This window comes from Eubalaena glacialis, chromosome 15 (genome assembly GCF_028564815.1).
Source record: "Eubalaena glacialis isolate mEubGla1 chromosome 15, mEubGla1.1.hap2.+ XY, whole genome shotgun sequence".
Classification (NCBI taxonomy): domain Eukaryota; kingdom Metazoa; phylum Chordata; class Mammalia; order Artiodactyla; family Balaenidae; genus Eubalaena; species Eubalaena glacialis.
In genome coordinates, this window is record NC_083730.1 from 18,848,061 (window position 1) to 18,864,433 (window position 16,373).

At 37.0% G+C, this 16,373-nt stretch overlaps 1 protein-coding gene across 2 annotated transcripts in view; it reads left to right on the forward strand.

The window, feature by feature from the left end:
• The first annotated feature begins 893 nt into the window (after window positions 1–893).
• The window catches only part of TXNL1 (thioredoxin like 1), a 34,364-nt gene continuing 18,884 nt past the window's right edge, over window positions 894–16,373 (forward strand). For both annotated transcript variants that reach the window (XM_061169545.1, XM_061169546.1), the window contains exons 1-3: window positions 894–1,272; window positions 11,552–11,648; window positions 13,580–13,753. In XM_061169545.1, the coding sequence (XP_061025528.1) occupies window positions 1,175–1,272; window positions 11,552–11,648; window positions 13,580–13,753 (369 nt within the window). In that variant the 5' untranslated portion in view covers window positions 894–1,174. The remainder of the gene's footprint in view (window positions 1,273–11,551; window positions 11,649–13,579; window positions 13,754–16,373) is intronic.

A 16,373-nucleotide genomic window follows, 5' to 3' on the forward strand; every position in this document is an offset into this window, starting at 1 on the left:
TCTCCTAGCCTAATATTTAAATGAACACGCTGGTGTTAGACTGCCTTAACTTGAACACCGGCTTGACTTTGCATTAGGTGTGTGAACTTTGGAAAATTAGGGCTGTTGTGAGGATTAACTGAGCTAATACACATAAAGAGCTTGGATCTTGCCTGGCACATAATTTAACTATTATTATCATCATCATCCCCATCCCTCTCAACCCATACATTTGCATTGCTGCTTTCTCGGCCTGGAGTACCCTATCATCTCTTACCATCTGGCTATGCCCTTCTTTCTTCCTTATCAAGATTCGATTCAGGGGTCACATCTCCTAGCAAATTTATCCTGCCCCATCCTATCTCATTTGTCTCCACCGTTTCCTTTGCAAACTTCTTTGTTACTGTAACTACTGTTTGCGTCTATCACCAGACTGTGAGTTCCTAAAGGAGAGACGGTGCTTTCATGTTTTTAGGCACAAGTGAAAGGTGAATAATATTAGTATTTTCCGCATGACTACCCAGAGAGCGCCCAAGTGTAATGAGATCCCTAAATAAATGTTCCTAAAGTCTACTTTGTCTAGTGTGGCGCATTGTCCCGAATATGAGACAGGACTATACTCAAAGTTTTTCCAGGAGGGAACTTAAGACCTTACGCAGCAGCCAAGAACCCCGGAGAAAAAACGGTTTTCTCACTTTCCCACAGGAAAACTCCTCGGTAAAACCTCCTGATCGCTGAACCGCGGAGGAATACACGCACTTAAGCGCAATCTGCGCCTGCGCCTGTGCCTGTGTCCGCTCCTCTTCTGCGCCTGCGCCGCTCCAGCCAATGAGGGGCTCCTCAGTCGGGGGTGGGGCCACGGGTTGCGCTTTAGGATTGGACAGTGGGAGCAAACGGACGGCGCGGAAATGACGTCAAGGGGCGCAAGCGCCGGCGGCCCTGCCGCGCGGTGGCTGCCGGGTGCTGCACGCCTTCCCTTTTCTCGCCTCTCCCTTTTACCCCCGCTCCCATCCCCGCCCCCACGGCAGCTCCGCTCCTTGGCGTGACTCGGCATTGAGAGCCCCGGGAGAAGACGCCGCGGTTGCTACCTCCTCTGACCAGGCCTCGGCCTTCCTGAGCCTCCCTCCTTCCTCTCCCGGGTCTTTTTCAGTTTTGAAGCCGGTGGCTTCGCGGCCGCCCTGCCGGACTTCTGAGAATGGTGGGTGTGAAGCCGGTCGGGAGTGACCCGGATTTCCAGCCGGAGCTGAGCGGCGCGGGCTCCAGACTCGCCGTGGTCAAGTTCACCATGCGAGGGTGAGTCCGGGCCCGAGCCCAGCGAGTCCCGGTTGTCTGTGCTTTTCTTTCTCTGTTTCCCGATCCCGCCTGCCTTGTGGTCGTGTTCTGCTCCGGAATGTCCGGCGCTGGCCGCAGCCCGCAGCCCAAGGCCGCTGCCCGGTTAGGCCTCAGTTCCTGGGTGTGAACCCCCGTTTGTGCACCGGCGCGTCTCTGGCGGGCTCGGAGGCCTGGCCGACCGTATTCCCCAGCCCGCGAGATCCCCGCCCGCTGTTTCTGAGTCCTCGGAAGGGCTCTGCTCTTGGGGGTGACCCGGCTCTTTCCCTTCTTGTCTGTGGGAGTCTCCCACAAACGCCCCTGCTTGCGCCTGTCCCCTTCTTTCCCGGGATACAACTGTCACTTGCATCTTAGAAACTTGCAAAATTTAATTTACCAAACGGTTTGATTCTCTTCACCACCTGCATATGTGGAAAACTGTAGGAAGATTCAACTACCCAACTAATCCGCAGAGTGCTTAGACCTAAAGCTAATGCATTTTAAATTAAGTTAATGTTGGGTTAGGATGCTTTTTAATTTTCTTAACGTTTCTGTTACTTCTTTGATTTGTAAGTTTGTAAGTTAGGCCACCTTGTGTAAGCAGTTGCATCTGATCACGGAAATTATAGTAGGTATATATATACAGTACAGGTAGACAGGTGTCCAGATATCTGGCTTTGACCAAGTAGACTCCATTTTTGACTTGATGATTTAAGAGGACAGGGCACTTGAAAGATGTTATCTGGCTTTGGTAAATCTCAACATAATTCATAGGTCGCAGAGCTGGCGGATCTTCCATGTTGGGTGTGCAGTGTGTCCCTGTATGAGAGTGACGTGTTGGAAATAGACATTCAGAACCAAGATTTCAGCGAGCTTGTGTATTAGCTGACCTCCCCTTGTGTATGTCAGTGTCCAGTGAGAAGGATTAGAAATCTCCTCTTGATCTATCTTGACCCCCTGGTGTTATTTACACTTACACTAACTTGGAGAAGTCTACTACAACTATCACTGTTTATGCAACACATTTTGTTGTCCAGGTAACTGCATAGACATAAGGCAGTGTTTTGAGTCTTAGAGCAAAAAGTGATTCAAACCTATCGAACGTGATTCGATAAATGTTGAATATATAGATGGTGGCATTAGGATTAGATTAGGTTTAGGGGATGGAGGGATGTAGGTAGAGATGAAAACAAGTTAGGACTTACCTTGGGACCAATCTGTCTCATACAGAATTGGAAAGGGGGGGGTACATTAGATTTTAAGGTTTGTCTTCCCAGTTTTGTTGATTTTATAATGACTATTCTTAATATGAGGGAATACCTATATACATTTGTTAAGTCCTAGGTGGAAGTTGGAAAAAGGAAGAGGTGATTTTAACAACGAACCTCATTTTTAGTTCACTTTTCTAATTCTAGTTAGTGGGAGCTTTTATACTTTTGTGCCTCAATGATATACTCTCTTTTCCCCTTAACCATAGCAGGGGGAGAGATGAAGAGTAATACATGATTTATATGAAGTGAGAAAAGTTACTGTCATCTCACTTTAGGCCAAGAACATAGTTTTTTCAAGCACCTGTTTCTCCATTTCCTTTCCATCCTTACTTGAAGCCTTATTCCTTATTCTCACTTGCCGTGCTTTGTCCATCCTATTATTTTTATTAAAACACTATACAGATTGTCATTCTTCTGTTTAAGAATTTTCAGTGGCTCTCCAGTATTTCAATTGTTTTTTTAATTGTAGTGAAATACAGGTAACATAAATTTGCCATTTTAAAATATACAGTTTAGTGGCATTAAGTACAATCACTATACACACACACACACACACACACACACACACACATACATATATATTTTTTAATCTTTTTGGCCGCACTGCATGACATGTGGGATCTTAGTTTCCCAACCAGGGATCGAACCCGTGCCCCTTGCATTGGAAGCGCGGAGTCTTAACTGCTGGACCGCCGGGGAAGTTCTAGTACATTCACAATGTTGTACTGTAATTACCCCATCCATATCCTAGAATCTTTTCATTATCTCAAACAGAAACTGTGCACCCATTAAACAGTAATTCCCATACCTTCTCTCCACTGCCCCCAGCCCCTGGTAACCTCTCTTCTAGTTTCTGTCTCCATGAATTTGCCTATTCTTGATAACTCATTTAAGTGGAATTATATAATATTTGTCCTTTTGTTTATGGCTTATTTTAGCATAATGTTTTTAAGGTTCATCCATGTTCTAGCATGTGTCAGATTTTCCTTCCTTTTTAAAGCTGAGTAATATCCTGTTGTATATGTATATGTACATATGCATATGTATATGTATATATACATACAACATTCTATTGTATGTATATACCGCATATTGTTGATGGACATTAGGGTTGTTTCCATCTTTTGACTATTGTAAATAATACTGCTCTGAACATTGGTGTGCAAGGTTCTCTGTGAGTCCCTGCTTTCAGTTCTTTTGGGTGTATGTCTGTGAGTGGAATTGCTAGATTATATGGTAATTCTGTGTATAACTTTTTGAGAAACCAGCAAACTATTTGCCCACGGTGGCTGCACAAGTTTGCCTTTCCACCAGCAATGCAGGAGAGTTCCCATTTCTCTACATGCCAACTTCTTTTATATTTTAGTGGCCATCCTAGATGAGTGTGAAGTGGTATCTGGTGGTTTTGATTTGCATTTCCTTGATGACTAGTAATTTTGAGCATCTTTTTTCGTGCTCGTTGGCCATTTGTCTTTGGAGAAATGTCTGTTCAAGTCCTTTGCCCATTTTGAATTGGATTGTTTTTTTTTTTGTTGTGGAGTTGTAGGAGTTTTTTATATTTTTTGGGTCTTAATCCTTTTTCTGATATATCATTTGCAAATATTTTCTCCCATTGGTTGCCTTTTCAGTTTCTTGATGGTGTCCTTTGATGCACAAAAGTTTTAAAATTTTGCCAAAGTCCAATTTATCTATGGTTTTTTCTTTTGTTGTTTCTTGTGCTTTTGGTGTCATATCCCAGAAATCATTGACAAATCCAATGTCATGGAGATTCCTCCCTATGTTTTCATCAAAGAATTTTATAGTTTTTACTCTTAAGTTAGGGCTTTGATCTATTTTGAGTTAATTTTTATACATGGTGTTAAGTAAGGGTCCAACTTCATTTTTTTGCATGTGGATATCCAGTTTTCCCAACACCATTTGTTGAAAAAACTGCCTTTCACCCATTGAATGGCACCCTTCTCCAGTATTTTTTTAAAGCAATTAAAATAGTTGTCACTTACATCAAATTTGGTCTGTGTAAGGGACTTATTGGAGCACTTATTGACTTCTGCAGTCCTCAAAATAATGTTTAAAATTATCTCCATTTTACAATTGAGGAAGTTGAGTCAGAAGGAGATGAAATGACTTGTTTAAGGTCTCAGTGTTGAATGTACTCTTTGGGTTGTAAAGTGCTGTCCTGTTCTTCCCAGCCTAAGCAGAAGGGACATGCAGGTTCACCTCTGTATTGCATGGAGCCTGACATTTTTCCGTAAATGTTGCCTTGAATAAGCTCTGCCTGCAAAATCCTTTGATGGAAGTCAGTTCAGTTCACACTCTGATATTCATTTCCCTACCTGTAAAGTGGGAATAATAACATGTAGCCTAACCATATCGTTTAGAGAATGAAATTATATATGTGCATTATATACTGTGGTAACATATTTTTGTAACTGATATCTCCAAACTGTTACTTCTTAAATATACCCGGATACACTTAAGTGATCATAAACAGTGCTAGTTTTTTATCACTGATGGGTAAATGCCAAATTTAAAAGGATATGCATTTTCTTTCCTGTGAAACTCAGCAATGAGTGATTTTTATCTTGAATTCATGAGTGTACCACTTTTGTAGATATGTTTACCATATATTCAGTTTTTTTTTTAAATTTTAATTGGAGTATAGTTGCTTTACAATGTTGTGTTAGTTTCTACTGTACAGCAAAATGAATCAGCTATAGGTATACATATATCCCCTCTTTTTTTGGATTTCCTTCCCATTTAGGTCACCACAGAGCATTGAGTAGAGTTCCTTGTGCTATACGGTAGGTTCTCTCAGTTTTCTTAAAGCAGGTCTTACTTTGTAGTTGGTTAGGTGTTATTGTTACCATCCAGTTAGAATGTCAGTGTATGTTAAGATGGTGAGATCTAATGATTATGATAGTTTGTCCGAATAATACATTGTATAATAGTATTAATTATATATTGTAAAATTGCTGTGGACTAAAGGTACTTTACCATAATACAGAGTTAGGAGGCCCAACAGTTCGTAAGGACTGGGCAGATAATATTAGGGAGTGAGGTAGGTGGCTGTAAGATAACTAGGGAATGGTGAGGCCCTAGAGAACATGTAGAGAATTTTAAAGAATATTTTTATTTAAAAAAGTATAGCAGGCACGCAAAAATGTATACAAATCATTTAAGTGTAGAGTCTGATAAATTTTCGCGGTGGTCACACCTGTTTAACCAATACACAGGTCAGGAATAGCAGCGTAGCACAGTCGCATCCCCACCCCCGGCAACCTCCTGCAGGCTCCTTCTCATCACTCTCGAATTTTAACACTGTGGACTAATTTCGTCTGTATTTGAACTTCATAAAAATGGTATCATATAGTATGTAATCTGTCTGGATTCCTTTCAAGAGCATATAAATAGTTTTAATCTTGGCAGTTAATTTAGAAATAACAACCAAAAAAAAAAACACAGTGTAGGCCACTGTTTTGGGGGTTTTGAAATAGCAGTTAAGAGTTGGGTTTTGTGATCAAATTTCAGCACTGTACTTCATTGTTCTTGTCTTTGAAATGAGGAATGGTAAAGCTTAAATGAATTTAAAGGTTTTATAAGTTACCTAACATATAATAAATGCTTAATGAACGTTAGCTGTTTTGTGTTACTAATAGGACCAGTTATGGTTATGCCTGTCCATTAGTAAATGTAATACATCTAGAAATAACCTGTTTTAAAGTTATGCCCCGCAGAAAAATAAACTTTTAAAATACATCTTCAGAAAGCACATACATTTTCCACACCCACACCAGCTGAATGTGTTTACACCTACTACTGCTCAAGGTGGAGCACTGACTACTTTAGCAAATAGGAAAGAATAGCAAGTTCTTGAAATAAAATCTATTTATATTATGACAGTAAACACACATTTTTTTTGTTTAGATTTATTTTATTGAAGTATAGTTGATTTACAATGTTGTGTTAATTTCCACTCTACAGCAAAGTGATTCAGTTATACATAAATATACATTCTTTTTCATATTCTTTTCCATTATGGTTTATCACAGGGTATTGAATATGGTTCCCTGTGCTATACAGTAGGACCTTGTTGTTTATCCTGCAGAGTTTTTCTTAAAAGTAATTTTTACAGACTATTTCCATGGTAGCTGTGTGGTACCAGCTTGTATCAGAAGACAGGAATGAAGAATTTTCATAGTGACTTTCCTACAACTTAAAAAGTCAAAAATAGATTTCATAACCGAAAATAACATGCCCATTAACAATTTCCTTCCATTTTCTCTGTCCCAGCTAGGTTTTTTAACATCTTTAGTTTGATATAAAGCCTTTATGTATTTAGGTTTTATCAATAAATAATATCTAATTCAGCAGACTATGAAAAACTGTAAACACAAATCTTACTAAGAACCTAACGTGGTGCTTTCAAAGAAAGCTGATCTTGGATTGGCTTTAGGATTTAACTGTTCTAGTTGTGGTCCTGCCATTAACTAGAATGTCTGACCTTGATCAAGTCGTTCAACTTTTCTGGTCTTCACTTCTCATTTGTTGAATAATTGTGTTAGGTTAGGTCAGTTTTAAAGTTTCAGTTTTGTGGGTTTGGTTCTTTACGTTTTGCAGAAAGCCTAGAGGGTTGTCTGCTGAGGTTTTTCTCAAAAAGCATAAGTCAGAATCTTTCTTACATATTGGATCTAACAGATCAGCTTTCCATCAAAAAGAAGTTCAGAGGTGGAAAAAGAACTCTTTTTTTTTTTTTTCTTTCTTTCTTTCTTATTTAAACCTCTGGACTAGATGGTCTGGTCTCTTTTACAACAAGTTCAAAGGTCCTGAGGTTATGTACTATCTAAAGACTGCAAATCAAGGGCTGTGCAAGAGAAAAAAGTACAATCCTGAAATGTAGGCATACTTGGAGAAAAATATTTTAGAGATAGGAAAGGTCCTTAAAGAATGTAGTCCCTTCTCATTTTATACAGAGAAATCAAATGATTTGTTCATGAGCTCAGCTAAAAATGGAAATTTAAGTTTACTTTTAAATGCTAGGGGTAAGCGAGGAAAACATCTTACTTCAAATAACAAATCAGTTCATTTGAGTGATTATAACGTGAAAGTATGCTGCTGTATATATCTATGCTTCTGTGTGCTATGATTTATTTTGATTTTTGACTAAAGTTCCAACCTATGATGGCTAACTAAAATTAAACAAAGGATCTAGATAAGGTTAAATTTTGAAAGGGGGCACTTATTTTCAAGGTAGCCATTATTTTAGTACAGTCTCTTTAGCTTCAAGAAGAGTTCCTCTAACTCCAGGTAGCTCATACATGATTGATGAGTAGAGTGATTATGTCAGTACAGTGCGGAGGTGAGGTTGGTTCATATTCTATTTTTCTTAGGTAGTGAAGAGCAGGAATAGAAATAGAACCTTTAGCAGGAAGGAGAAAAGCCCTCAGCCACAGAGGCAGGCTCCCTTTCAGGTTCCTTTTAAGAAAGTCAAAATGAATAAAATTAAACCTGAGCTCCTGCAGCCAGCTCCTGGTCCCCAGCGGGGGTCATTCTCATGTTGCGCAGGCTTCCTCCTGTCCCTACCTGGATGGCAGCCCCGTTGGCTCAGAGCTCCCCTTCCATCTGGATACTCACAGCACCTGTAAGCGGGCACTTCCACTCGATTGTTTTTGTACATTTTAAATATCCTCTGAGGTGTAGCCTCTAGGTCTGAGCCACCTGCCTGTCTGTCCAGGTATTTCTTGAATACTAGTTACTATTTTTCTTAGGAATGTTTTTACAAAGTTGCATGGGTTTAAATGGCTTACCTCAATCTTATTTTTTCCATAAGCCTTCTTATTTTCGAGGGCACGCTTTTGAAGAAAGGTTTTTCAGGAATGAGAAAACTTGATACTGTGTGTATACCAGGTATATTTTGTGGTACAGCATGATACCTGTGCTTCATCTGTGACTACTGTTTAAATGCAGTTAACATTCAATTCTCTATTTGCAATTTAATATTTTATGAAAATACCTGTTTATCATATAAAAGCAAAGGATACAGAAGTGTAGGTAGTTTTAAAAGTCTCCCCTAAACTCTCTTCCTTTTCCAGTCCCACTTTACAGAAGTAATTGTTTATTGTGTGACCCACCTAACTTTTCAATATATATTTATGTACATATATAACATATAAATACATATTTTTAACGTGGTCATAGAAAATATTCTATCGTGAGACTTAGTTTTCTTTTAAACTGTATAAATTATCCTTATCCTTTGTTGTGAATGTGTCATAATTTTTTTAATTGAAGTATAGTTGATGTACAGTATTATGTAAGTTACAAGTGTACAGTATAGTGATGCACAGTTTTTAAAGGTTACACTTCATTTATAGTTATTATAAAATATTGGCTATATTCCCTGTGTTGTACAATATATCCTTGTAACTTATTTTATATGTTATAACTTTTAAAAATAGTTTTCTATTGATTGCCATTTAGATTTTTTTTTTTTTTTTTTTTTACTATTTCAAACATTGCATTGAACGTCCTTATACATATTATTGTGAAATTGAGTAAGTGTTAAGATAAGATTGACTTTTAGAAGTGAGATTGTTGAATCTTGGGTTGCGTTCGTTTAAAATTGGTAGATAATGACCAAATGGCCCTTCAAAAACGATCTACCAATTTGTACTCCCATCCGTAGTGTTTAAGACTTATTAATAACCAGAAGTATTTTGCTAAACTAAACATAGGTTTTGTCGACTGTAAATGTTTGTTCCTTTAAAATTTAGTCTCAGGGCCTATTTCAGCATTGTTAGATCCAAAAATTTACTTTCAGAAGCATCAAGTTTAATATTTAAGAAATTAAGAGTTACTTTCTTAACTTTTTGATATGAATCTTAAGGATGGCAAAAGGTGAAAATGCTGATTAAAATGTTAAGAATGGAGAGAGAATCACAGCTTGAATTTGAACATCTTGTATTTTAGAGTTTGCTTTTCCTTGTATTCCTATCTGCTAAAGCCAAGGTTTTTCTCATTTTTTGGAACTTTTATTGAGATATACACAGTATACAATTATAAATGTATAGTTTAGAGAGTTTGCACAAACTGAATATACATGCACGTTTAATCAGCTTCTGGACAAATAGAACATTTCTAGCCTCTTGAAGTCTCTCTCATGCCCTTATCCTGTCACTAACTCTCACAAAAGTAACCATTGTCCTGATTTATAATACCATTGATTTGTTTTGCCTGTATTTGAACTGTACATAAATGGAATCATATAGTGTACTTCTCTTCTCAGTGTTATTTGTGAGATTCATCCATATTTTGGCATGAGGTTTTACACCAGTCATTTTCATTGTTGTATAGTGTTCCAGTATGTGAATAACTACAGTTAGTTTACTTATTCTGTTGTTGAAAGGAACTTAGGTGGTATCCAGTTTTTGGCCATTAGAAATATTGCTACTACCAATATTTTTTCAAAAACCCTAAGGCAAACATATACAGACATTTCTGTTTTATATACCCTAGAAATGGTCATAAATAGGCATAAATCTTGCATTAGCAGATACTGCCAGTTTCCTTTCTTACCGCCTGAAGTGGTTATACCAGTTTGCACTGTCACTAACAGGTCAGTTGCTCCAAGTTCTTGACAGTACTTCCTTCTCTATTGTTTTAGCCGTTTTGGTGGGAGTAGTTTTATTTTTTTTTAATTAAAAAAAATTTTTTTAACATCGTTATTGGAGTATAATTGCTTTACAATGGTGTGTTAGTTTCTGCTTTAGAACAGAGTGAATCTGTTATACATATACATATATCCCCATATCTCCTCCCTCTTGTGTTTCCAAATTTGCATTTCCCTGGTTTCCATAGTGACCGAGGAAGTCTTTTTCTCTTTATGGACTGTTTGGATAACCTCATTTGTCCAGTTTGAGAGTACCTTTTTTTCTTTTGGATGTCAGTCTTCTTATTGATTTGTAGGGGCTTTTTTACATATTAGAGGTATAAGTCCTATGTTTGATATGTTTTACAGATGTTTTTTACTAGTCTGTGATTTGTCTTTTCACCCTCTAAATGGTATTTTGATGAACAAAAGGTCTTAACCTTAATATTTTCCAGCTTATCAAGTATATCCCAACATTTCAATTCTTCCCTTTTTTCTTTAGTGCTTTTTGTGTTTTAAGAAATAAATCTTTGCTTACTCCAAGGTTTTGAAAGTATCCTCTGTATTTTTTTCCTAAAACTGTTGTTTTACCTTTCCCGTTTAGATCTATAATCCATCTGGAATTGGTTTTTGTGTACAGTGTGAGTTAGGGGTAAAGATTCATTTTTTTCCCCCCATGTGGATATCCATATTGACTCAGCACTGTTTATTGAAAAGACCATCCTTTCCCCACTGTACTGCTGTGTCAACTTTTTCAGAAGTTCGGTTACTGTGTATGGGATGGGTCTGTTTTTGGACCCTTTTCTTTTAAAATTGGTGAGTTTGTTTATCCTTTATACTCTTAATTTTATAAAGCTTTTTGGTAGTTATTAATATCTGGTAATGTAATTTCTTCAGCTTTGAACCCCGAAATGCTTGGGCTATCCTTGATATTTATTTCCCTATAAATTTTAGAATTTAAATTTGTTAATTTTTCCAAGCAAACCTTGGAATTTTACATTGACTTTAAAGATCAAATTGAGGAGACTTGACATCTTGACAGTGTTGAGTTTTCCAATTCATAAGTATAGTATATTCCTCCATTTATTTAGATCTTTAATTTCTTTCAGTGAGAAGAAAGCTGGAAGACAACACTGTTAGACTTAAAGACAATATAATTCTGTAGTCATTAAGACAGTGTGGTACTGATGCAAGTGTATCAAATAGCACAGTGGAAAAGATGAGAAAGTCTAAAGACAGGTTGATCAGAATGTTTTTAATTCTATGTTTTAATTGACAAGATCTTTAGAGTATAAATTAGTACAATCTTTGGTGTTATTTTACCAAGCATCTCTTACCGTTCTCACAGGTGTGGACCGTGTTTAAGGATTGCCCCAGCATTCAGTTCTATGAGTAATAAGTATCCACAAGCAGTATTCTTGGAAGTAGATGTACATCAGTGTCAGGTAAGGCAAAAGAGTCCTTAAAAAAATGTCTTTTTATTTACAAATTGATTTGAAATTCAACATTAATTTCATCCTTTATCTCTTTATGCACTAAGTACTTATTTTTTTGAAGGTAGGATAATATTTTGTTAATGTCATTATTACAAATGTTGTTATGGCTGCATTAGTTAAGAAGGGTAGTCCAATATTAATTGCTTCTGGGTTTGCTAATAATATTTTTCTGGTACAAAACTAATATTATGTTGTTAAACTTAATAGGTCACCTGGCAGTTCTGTGCTTTACATTTCTTTGCAAATCTAAAATTATATCGTATACTACAGACACATTGGTTGATTAGAAAGCCATGGCAGAGAATTCTTGGATATAGTTTGTTTTGAATTGATCAGTTTATAACCCTAGCTCCAAAGCTGCATACTCAGCAGAAAGTTTAAAATGTTGGTTACTATTGATTGAGCCACAGTGTTGTAGGTAGATTGCCCTGGTTACTTAGTCAGCATGGCTATGTGACAGTTCTGCATTTGCATATGTAGAAGTATGGAGGAGTTGTTAGAGAAAAAAAATCTTGAAGGCTTCTTCCAACACTAAAAATGTAGTCTTTTGACTAAATAACAGCTCCGTAACTTCTTTTTTTTTTTCCAGTGAAGCTTTTGTCTTTGATACATTTCTGGGTTGGAAAAAAATCTTAGAATGTTATATAGCTTGCAGATAAGTATTTTGGGGATTTGGTGCAAACTCTGTGTTACATGTTTATTGTTTAGTACTTATATCACATACTGCTGGACAGCAGCCCTGGCCTTATTTTAAGTATTCACTGTCTCTGATCTGGAAGTGCTGTCTTCTGGAGCTGTGTGGTCCTGTACAGTAACCACATGTGGTTGGGTACTGAGTACTTGAAGTGTGGCAAGTCCAAATTCAGATGTGCTGTAAAATACACATAGGATTTTGAAGGCTTAGTATGAAAGAAAATACGTAAAGTATGTCATTAACTTTTTACATTGACTATATGTTGAATTGCATATTTGGATTTACTAAAATAAATTATTAAAATGGATTTCAATTGTTTCTCTTTACTTTTTTCTTGTGGATACTAGAAAATTTAAAATTACATGTATAGCTCACATTTGTATCTTGTATTATATTTCTTTTGGACAGCACTGTTCTAAAAGGTCAATCTTTTTTTTTTTTTTATGAGGCTTAGAGAAGACATCTCTGTAAACTTTATGCTTTTTTTTAAAAAAACAATATAGTGGTACCTCTTCCTAGTGTTTGAATATGCAAGGTGACATACTTATTTTACTATTTCTTTACACTTCTCATGAAGAGTTTAATGAGTTTAATGAATCAGTGACTAATTAATTTTCATTCGGTAGCTAGTCTTATGATATCGTGGAGTTGGAGCAGAATTTAAAAAGATACCCGTTGCAGTGTTTTTGATGGAAGACCAGAAGTCATTTCTTTAAGAGTAGAACTAGATGAGGATTGCAGTGCAAAGGGTGTTACCTCCTTTTCACGGACAGATGGGCTACCGTTTTTTCAGATGTGTACTTTTTCCTAGTAGCAGTGGTTTATGTTGACATATCTCAATACCCTTCTGGGGTTCTCCATTTGAGAAACAGTCTGTACTTATGAGGGAACTGTCTGGTGTTGTAAAGTGCAATATCTGTGTTAGAAGCCGATTGTTCTATTGGATGAAGCACTTAACACTAAAACAAAAATGCAGGGCTATTCTTCGTTGCGGACATAAGGGTAATATAGTTGTGCCCCTTAAGAGTAGGCCTGTTTTTTCTTAAGTAACAATTAGGAGTAAGTTATTTTACATGTTTTTAGTTCATGCTTGTGATATTTAACTTCCATAGAGATGTAGAGTGAATATTCAGAGTGGTTTAAGATTAGTTTTAATTCATAATGCTGTCTAACTTGACAATTCTAGGGAACAGCTGCCACCAACAATATATCAGCAACACCTACATTTCTGTTTTTTCGAAACAAAGTGAGAATTGATCAATATCAAGGAGCAGATGCTGTGGGACTAGAGGAAAAAATCAAGCAGCACTTAGAAAACGACCCTGGAAGCAACGAGGACACAGATATTCCAAAAGGCTATGTATGTAGAATTAAAAGTGAAATCATGATATATCTTGCATTTGTCATTATTTCGTTGAAGTGGTTCACTGTTTTCATGTTTTGTCTTTTGCTAGTTAAGAGTACTTTCAGTTAAGAACTTTAAAAGTAAATTTAATCGCTGACTATTGGATTTTGTCTATGTTGTGTGTATTATAACCTTAAGCCCCCATCATAAACTATTTTTCCAAAGTTTCTCCTCCTAATTTTCTTTGCCACTTGTTTTTTAATCTGCTTTCTGAACTATTTTAATAGCCATTTAAAAAAAAATAAATTTATTTATTTATTTATTTTTATTTTATTTTATTTTTGGCTGGGTTGGGTCTTCATTGCTGCGCGGGCTTTCTCTAGTTGCGGTGAGCGGGGGCTCCTCTTCGTTGCGGTGCACGGGCTTCTCATTGCAGTGGCTTCTCTTGTTGCGGAGCAGGGACTCTAAGTGCGCGGGCTTCAGTAGTTGTGGCATGTGGGTTCAGTAGTTATGGCTCACAGGCTCTAGAGCGCAGGCTCAGGAGTTGTGGCGCACGGGCTTAGTTGATCCGTGGCATGTGGGATCTTCCCGGACCAGGGCTCGAACCTGTGTCCCCTGCATTGGCAGGCGGATTCTTAACCACTGCGCCACCAGGGAGGTCCCAATAGCCATTTTTAAACATTTGTTTTTTACTTTTTTTCCTTCCCAAAGTGAAAAGATTTTCATTGGAAAAATTTTTCACTTTTTGACAATTGTGTAAAATGGCATGTAAATTTTAGTGTATCACCATTACATACTGAACTCCCTTTTCTGCTGGTTTCTAAAGTTTTCTCTCTCTTTTTAAATGTATCTATTTAAAAACCCTAGTTATTGATTTTGTTTTAGAACCAAATGTGACTTTAGTATTGGATATGTTTTTCAAAGTTTTAAGAGAAATAATAACTTGAAGACTTAAGAACTTCAAAGTTTTTGAAAACTATATAATATGAATAGTCATAATTTGTGTCTATCATATGAGAGCTATCCAGGAAGGAAGTAAAATTCAGAAGTAGCACTTCATGGTAGCTGACTTGTTTATGCAAATTGGTAAAACCTGCATACCAAAATAATATTTGTATATATATTTTTAAATTTTGCTTGTCATAAAGTTACTGTGTTGGCAGATTAAAAATGAATTTTTTTTAAAAAAAGTGTTACCTCAAGTTAAAGCTAGTATATGAAAGCATGTGTACCAAGTACATTTAAAAATTTACTTACTTACTTACTTACTTATTTATTTGGCTGCGTCAGGTCTTAGTTGCGGCATGTAGAATCTTTCGTCACAGTGCACGGTCTCTTCGTTGTGGTGTGAGGGCTTCTCTCTAGTTGTGGCGCCTGGGCTCTAGAACGTGTGGGCTCAGAAGTTGCAGCATGTGGGCTCTAGCTGTGGTGCGCAGGCTCCAGAGTGCGCAGGCTCAGTAGTTGCAGCACGTGAGTTCTCTAGTTGTGGCTCACGGGCTCTAGAGCTTGCGGGCTCAGTAGTTGTGATGCGCGGGCTTAGTTGCCCCACGGCATGTGGGATCTTAGTTCCCTGACCAGGGATCAAACCTGTGTCCCCTGCATTGGAAGGAGGATTCTTAACTATCGGACCACCAGGGAAGTCCACCAGGTACATTAAAACAGGCCTGCCATGGAGCTACCAGTCCTTATGTAAGCCCCTTAAATTCATGTTGAATAAGGAGAACCTGTAGTCAAGTATATATGAGAGATTCTTTTTGTGTGTATGGGTGGAGGGGGAGTTGTGTCTTCAAAAAGTGTCTTTAACATGTGGTAGTGGCATTAATTACTTTAAGTTAAGGACTTAGTAATTATTTAAAATAAAACTATTATATGATAATTTGAAATGGTAATATTCAGTTAGAAAGTATGAACATGTGTAAGTCAGGGTTATGACACCTTTTGGAAAATTTTGGAAATCATTTGACTTGTAAACAGTTGTGTTTACTTCTTTGTATTTTTTTCCTTAATTAGTAAGGGTTTTTGCATGAAAAAGTCTTATGGGCACAACAGTCTTGCTGCTTAGCTACAACGATACTTCTTTACATCAGCTAAGTGTGATATCAGGGTTTTGGCTTTGGATAGGAAATAAGCAGGGAAAAATGAAGTTTTAGGAAATAAGACATTTAATTTCATCCAGATGTTATGAATACAAAGTAAAAAGCTGTTAAAAACATTTTCATTTTTTTCCATCAGGTGTCAATGAAGACTTTAAAAGTTTTGAACTATAGGTTTTACAGGGTTATTAAATATTTAAAACTGGTAATGTGTTCCCAAGAACGGCATTGTTTTCACAACACAGATGGAAACTGAATGAAAACCTGTATCTTAAAGTAGATTTAAACTAAGTATTACAAAAATGTATTGACAATTTTAAAATAAAATTTTAGGTTTCTTAGAGTAAAGACTTTCTCTCATTAGGTTTTAACGCTAAAAGGCTATATAATTATTGATTTCACACGTCCTATAGTTTTGAAACTCCTGATTTGACGGGAGCCAGAGTGAAAGAAAGAAATATCTCTCTTAGGGGGGTTTGAGATATTACAAAAGATGTAGGGTATGATACTCAAAAGGTTAAGAATCAAAAATCGGAAGTAAT